The sequence below is a fragment of the Mastomys coucha genome, unplaced genomic scaffold (genome assembly GCF_008632895.1).
Source record: "Mastomys coucha isolate ucsf_1 unplaced genomic scaffold, UCSF_Mcou_1 pScaffold15, whole genome shotgun sequence".
NCBI classification, from domain to species: Eukaryota; Metazoa; Chordata; class Mammalia; order Rodentia; family Muridae; genus Mastomys; species Mastomys coucha.
Genome location: NW_022196897.1, coordinates 46,378,416 through 46,385,692, shown reverse-complemented (window position 1 = coordinate 46,385,692; position 7,277 = coordinate 46,378,416). Strand labels below are relative to the sequence as shown.

Here is a 7,277-nt window from a genome sequence, read left to right as displayed (position 1 = left end):
CTCTGGGACTCTTCTCATATATCCTGTTGTTGCCCTGTGTCATGGAGATCCTATAGTTTTGGATCTTCAGGACTGGCCCCTTCATGCACTCTAGCAGTTCATCAATGGGATAGAAATTGGGTGAGCCAATTCAAAGTTCTGGGTCTGGGTCTGAGAGGTTTCTGATCTGGTCAGCCCACCAGCTCTCCCATCTTATGCCCTCGAGCCAGCTCCACCCTGTGCCCAGAAAAGGTACATGGCCACTCTCCCAAGTGTTGAGAGCAGTTAAGGGGTAGGACAGCTCTCTTGCTCTGATGACCCCCATATCCAGTGCCAGCTCCACTGTGCTGCCCAGGTGAGGTGCAAGGCCCACTCTCCCAAGTGTTGTAGTAGGTGAGAAGCAAGGCCAGATCTCCTGCTTTCATGACCCCGGGGCCAGCTCACCTGCCTCCCTTAGGTTGCAAGGGTAGGGGAGAGCATCCCTCCCTCACCCAGGCCTCAGCACAGCAGAGATGCTTGGTGTGTTCCCCCACCCCACCCCCAACCTTTGTCTGCAAAGAGAACTGTTTATGTGTGTGGAGTCAGAGTCAGTATCCAGGAGCTAATCACTGAGCCACTGTGGTAGATGGACAAGTTAGGTGTCCTGGATCATTCTCACAATGCTGCAGAACTACATATAGAATTCCGGTAGGATCTTGATACATAACAAAAGGAGCACAGGAATGTATCAGATTCATAATTTTGGAAACTTTATTATCTAAAGCTAAAAGGGATGATACAAAAGTTGTTTTATTTACCAAGCAAGGGCAGCAGGCCTACAGGAAGTTTTGACCATTTTTTGCTGAGCTGTCAGATTGTGGGGAGGTTGACCAGATGGCTGTGTTTTCTATCCTGGCCTAAGATTTTCGAGGCTGTTGAATAATGTAGGCTCTCTTCAGTGGAGCAGCCTTCTCTAGAGCAGGCGTAGGTTTTTGATGTGCCGTGTGAACTGTTGCTGGAAATTTATGGTTGAGCTAAAGGTGAGAAGGGAAGAAGAAATAAGCATATTGGGTCCATTGGGTCACAAAATAGTACAGTAATAAAAAGCAATACATTGGTCAAGGCTCCGTCTCTTTACTTCTTCCCTGAGACTCTCCTACCACAGCACTGCCAGTTCTTGGTCTTGGGGAGTGTGTGTGATACACTGTTTCCTTCATAATGTGTCTTTACCTTTTATCATCATAAGAGTATATGATATATATCAGTAAAAGTCTAGGCCAGCCTTAAACTCATGATCCTCCTGCCTTAGCCTTCTAAGGAATAGGATCAGAAATGTGCCATCACCCCATGCTATATATTTGTTCTGAGGTCCCATTTTGAAAAGTAGAAATGGTGAAACATACCTGTGCCAGTGCTCTGTAATATTAAGAGTGATTCTAACAGTATATGGAATAGATCATTATATTCTATGAAGCATGTGGAGATATTAAGAGGTTCAGGGGCATGGGACAGGGAGGGGAGATTCTTCAATGAATTATTAAACAATCAGGAGAAAAAGAGCCCCTGAAGGAAGTTACAAAGTGTCAATTTTTGTGTTAGGGCAGCACATCTGAAATTATAACTTTTTTTCAGTAAAGAGTGAGATGTTGGCCATTCCTCCCAGTCCAAACTAAACAGCTTGGTGAAGGAACATTGAAAACTAACTAGCTTCAGGTGAAAATGATTCTCATTAGTTAGCTGTGAGGAAGTGGGCTTTGCACACATTCACATTAACACAGACCAGGAGACTTGCTGCCAGTAAGAGAGATTTCTTTACCACCATAGGTCCTGTGAGATTTACATCCAGTGATGCTTAAGATGGGAGGGTTTCAGGGCTGCTGAGTGACTTGCACACTTTTCCTAGGAAGAGTTTGGACTCAGTGATCTTTGGGCCTGTTCAGTTTTGGGTTTTCAAGCTCATCAGTATTGTCCCAAGGTCCCTGAAAACCGGGCTGTGGGCCAGCCAGGAAGTGGAGCCTTAGCTTGCTAATTGAATTTATTACTATTGAATTTGAATGCCCTTGCTTTGACACTCAAACTAAATAAAAGCAGAGATAAACTGTTATGACTCTGAGGAGCACATTGTTTATGGTTGGACTGGGTTCTTCTAAACTATGAAAAACATGCGCCTTACATCTCTTCTCAAATACCCCTGGCCAAGCTATTGCACACAGCAGGGACTTTCATGTGAAACCTGACTCTGAAAAGTCTTCTTGGTCTTTAAATGCACATGTACACACACGCACACACACATACACAGATACACACACACTACACACACTATATACATACATATATACATACATACATACATGCACATTACATGAACATGTACACGCATACACACATACTACACATACACTACATGCATACACACATACTATACACACACACACTATACACACATAAACATACACACACACACAAAACAGTGGTTAAAAAGGCCTATCTCTGAGGGATAGGATCAAGGGAAATTCTTAGTGCTTTAGTTCTAAGTATTTTTTTACTTTCTTTTTTACAATGAGCAGATACATTATGTACTAATTAACCCCAAGGATGGTCTCCTGCTGACATTCCAGAAGAAGGGATCAAAATAATTTAATATTGGTTACAAGCATTGCTTTAAAGTCTGAAAAAGACATTTTTTTTTTTTTTACATCAGAGTAATTATCATTAGTGTATATGTATATGTGTTTTGCAGTATGGTAAGGGGAAGTGTTTTGTTTTGTTTTTCTTTTAACATTATTGACCAAGGGAAATTTCAGAGGTCACTGACTTTAGTGGTTTGGTTCCAGAGTGGACATTTTTAGCTTCATCTAAAACAGATAGGCTATTTCAGGTTGACTTTAAATCATCCTATAAAAATCACAGATACAAACAACAACCTGGAAGGTTACTGAAGGTCAAATGTGAGGCAAAGAGGTGAGCAAGAAGACAATGGATGTCTCTGAAAGAAGAGCTGTGGGTCTGGGCACTCAGTCAGAATGAGGAGGGCCAAGACAGGAAGTTGGGACAGGACAGAGAAAGCCACCAGCCACCATTGTTTGAGTGTGAGAGGCAATGGGTGGAGCTAGGAAACTGGAAGGGGAGGGCAGTGCCAGAGCACTAAGTTGTCATTGTCTGTGTCCCAGATGATCTGGAAAATTTAAGGGCTGCATCTCTGGGTCGTTAAAAATTATGGTAAAATTGATTATTTTATCTATTTTAAAACGTGTTTTACAGTTCAATAACATTAAATGTGTTCATTTTGTTGTACAATCAGCACTACTACCCATTTTTGGAAAACTTGGTCCCCAAACTGAAGCAAAGTGCCTATTAAACAACATTCCTTTAGCCAGCCAGTGGTCCTGAATGCCTTTAGTCCCAGCACTGGGGAGGCAGAGGTAGGCGGATCTCTGTGAGTTTGAGGCCAGCCTGGTCTACAGAGCAAGTTCCAGGATGGCCAGGGCTACACAGAGAAACCCTATCTCCAAAAAACCAACCAAACAGAAAACCAATATTCATTATCTTAGTTAGTGTTTCTATTACAGTGCTAAAATACCCTGACCAATTATTTCACCATATACCTTCAGGTAAATCTATCACTGAGGGAAGCTGAGGGAAGTCTGGACAGGAACCTGGAGGCAGAAACAGATGCAGAGGCCACAGGAGGGTGCTGCTTACTGTCTTACTCTCTCTGGCTTGCTCAGCCTGCTTTCTTGTAGCACCCAGGACTACTAACCCAGGGGTGGCATCAACCACAGTGATCTGGGCCCTCCCACGTCAATCATCAGTTAAGAAAATGCATCCCAGGCTTTTCTCAGTTGAGGTTCCTTCTTCCACTTGACTCTGGTTTGTGTCAAGTTGGCATAAAAGCAGCCACCACACTCCACAAATCTTCTTCAAGTCCTTGGCAACCCTGTTTTATGGTGTCTCTATGAATCTGACTATTCTAGACATCTCATGCAAGTGGAATTCAGGCAGTATATTTCTCATTACTTATGTCAACTAACACAATATATTCCAGGTTTGTTCATGAGATAGTACTTGTCAAAATTTCCTTGCTTTAAAGTGTGGGGCAGTGGTGGTGCACGCCTTTAATCCCAGCACTTGGGAGGCAGAGGCAGGTGGTTTTCTGAGTTTGAGGCCAGCCTGGTCTACAGAGTGAGTTCCAGGAGAGCCAGAGCTATACAGGGAAACCCTGTCTTGAAAAACAAACAAACAAACAAACAAACAAACAAACAAAAAAATTTCCTTGCTTTAAAGTGAATAATACTGAAATTTATACTACATTTTGCTTTTTCATTCATGAATCCATAGATATTTGGGGAGGGGTCGTTTCTACTTTCTGGCACTTTGGAATGAGCATTGGGGTCCAGAAGTCTGTTCAAGTTCCTATTTTAAAATGTGTGTGCACAGAAAAAGAGTTGTAAGATTATATGCAATTATATGTTTAATTATTTAAGAAATGAGTTCAAGGCCATCCTAGTATATAGAGAGTTCTGGGATAGCCAAGGCTATATAAAGAAACCCTGTCCTGAAAAACCAAAACCAAAACCAAAACCAAAACCAAAACCAAAACAAAACAAAAACAAAAACAAAACCAAACCAAAACAAAACAAAAGCAAATGGCTAAGAAAGAAATATATTTTTAAATGTTCACCATTCTTCTTAAGCCACCAGGGAAATGTAAATCAAAACAAGTTTGAGGTTCCATCTTAACAGTCAGAATGGCTAAGATTAAAAAAAAAAAAAACCGACAACAGATGCTGGTGTGTCTGTGGGGAAATGGGAACACTTGTACAGTGTTTGTGGGAGTATAAACTGGTACAGCCATTGTGGAAGTCAGTATGGAGGTTCCTCTAAAATCTCCGAGTAGATCTAACACTCAGCCCAGCTGTACCATTCTTGGGCATCTACCCAAAGGATATTGTATGCTACTACAGGCATACTTGCTCACCCATGCTCATTGATGCTGTATTTACAAAAGCCAGGAAATGGATGTCCTTCATCTGATGGCTGGATGAAGGACAATGAGGTGCATTTACCCAATGGTATTTTATTCATCTCTTAAAAAATGAAATTATGAAATTTACAGATAAATTAATGGAGCTATAAATAATCATCCACAGTGAGATAATCCAGATGCAGAAAGGCATATGCTACATGTTTTCTCTCATATATGGATGAGTCATTATATAAGTGTAGTTCATTTAGTATACCATAGAGGTCAGGAAGCTAGTATGGAGCCCAGAGGAGGTCTTTCAAGGGAGAGAATAGAATATGGTGATATAAATGGTCAAAGAGGAGTAATGGAACAGGAAGGGTTAAATAGGATGGGGAGTGAGTGAACATGGTGGAAGGGGGAATTTAAGGAGGGTGACCAACACTAAAGATCATTTGAAAAAGTCATATAGAAACTTGCTGCTATAAAGTTTTCCTAAAATTTATATGTACACATATACATGCATATACAGAAAGAGTTTAAGTAGAGTTATCCTGTGATGGCGTGAGGGGAATGGATGCCCCTACTAAACACTACAGACTAGCGAATAAAAAGCCCAGTGCCAAGAGTGGATTACCTATTTTAGGGTTCTTGGCCAGCAGGGTCCTATAGATCATTAAACATTGGCTTTTGGCATTGCTCTTGGTTATCCTCCAGAACTTGACAGCCATACTTTATTGCAGAAAATACTGTATGCTTGAGTCATAGGACATGCAGAAGCCAAAATGGTACTGGACCTAGAAGCTTAATCACTTCGGGCTAGAATCTTGGGAACATTCTATAATTTTAATCATTAGTCATTGTAAAGTGACAGTTTTAGTAGGATAAAACTTGTTTCTTGTCTGAGTCACCAAGGTAATGGTGTCTAACAGAACACAAGGAAGAATTCAAGATTTGTGTGTGTGTGTGTGTGTGTGTGTGTGTGTGTGTGTGTATCTATGTGGATTCTATCTCATGGCTCCATTACAAGGGTGACATGAGAAAGTCTTGTGTTGACTTCCTTCCTTACAGACACCCGAGAGCTCAAAACAGCATACAATGTCTGATTAAAGTCTGTCCAGAGCTCTGAAATAAACTCTAGGTGGAGAGAGACCAGGGACAGGTTTTGCTTTTGAGCCTGAAGCGTGGTGGTGTGAGCGGATGCCAGCACCTCCATTCATCTTCCCAAGCTGTTAAGTTCCAATTCCAGTGTTGGCACTTACATTTCCACACCCTGTTAAGCCAAGCACTTAAAGCAATATGCACACTTCCCATCAGTGACATTCAAGGGCACTCCCATGGAGATGCTAATCTGTGGAACAAGAAGAACCCTCCTGATTTCCTGATTTCACAGATGACTTGGATAGTTTTCTCTCCCAGGATCCCATTTCACAGGCAGCTGGGCAACTTTAGCCAGGGGATGACCCAGTGCCTGGCACCTTGGAAACAGTCTTTAAAAAGGGAAGGAAAAGTCTTTTAAAAGTCTTTAAAAATGGAAAAAAGGAAAAAAAAACCCCTTTAATTAGATTCTAATATCACACCTTTACATAACAACATTTTTAATGTTTAACCAGATACCTTTGTGTGCTGAGAACACAACTCAGTGTCTTCCCTTACCCTTTGTCTTAAAAAGAAAAATGTTTAAAGTACATGAACAACCACAAAACTTTGAGGAAGTACATGTCACCTTAAAAGGCAAGTTGCTTTTGAAAGTGGTCAGTAGAAGTCAAGAGCATGTCTCCAGATGTTAGCACAGAGAGCATTTGGGTTATCCGATGCCTTTTCTACAGAGAGTGCAGGCTTTGTGTACAACCAGTGGATGATGCAAACATTCTGTGTAGGGATGAAGAGGTAGGGAGGAGGAGAAGCAGGGTGGGGAAGAAGAAAGGAGACTGTATGGGAAAATAGAGGGAGGAGAATGCTCAGGCTGCTCAGGCTCACTTAGATGAATCCTGTCCCAATCCTTTGGGGAGTGTTTTCAACCTCTCAAGTCTCAAACCCTAGGTTGGTACACCAGTGGAAATTTCTTGTCATGACTGATTGGTGGATGAGGCCTTATAAGAAGTGGTCATCTTAGAGTATTCCAGTTCCAAAATCAAGATCAGAAATATCATGGGTTCCTGGGACTAGATATAACCAGCTGAAAGTGGGAAAGAATGTTAACAAATGTAAAAAATATGATCCTTGCTGGACAGTGGTGGCACACGCCTTTAATTCCAACACTTGAGAGGCAGAGGCAGGTGGATTCCAGGCCAGCCTGGTCTATAGAGTGAGTTGCAGGACAGCCAGGGCTATACAGAGAAACCCTGTCTGAAAA

General features: G+C 41.8%; 1 protein-coding gene across 1 annotated transcript in view; it reads right to left on the bottom strand.

Annotated features, from left to right (window-relative positions):
* Nucleotides 1–706: 706 nt before the first annotated feature.
* The window catches only part of Dapl1 (death associated protein like 1), a 20,231-nt gene continuing 13,660 nt past the window's right edge, over nt 707–7,277 (bottom strand). Inside the window, exon 4 of the mRNA XM_031370328.1 lies at nt 707–992. Within this exon, the coding sequence (XP_031226188.1) occupies nt 876–992 (117 nt within the window). The 3' untranslated portion in view covers nt 707–875. The remainder of the gene's footprint in view (nt 993–7,277) is intronic.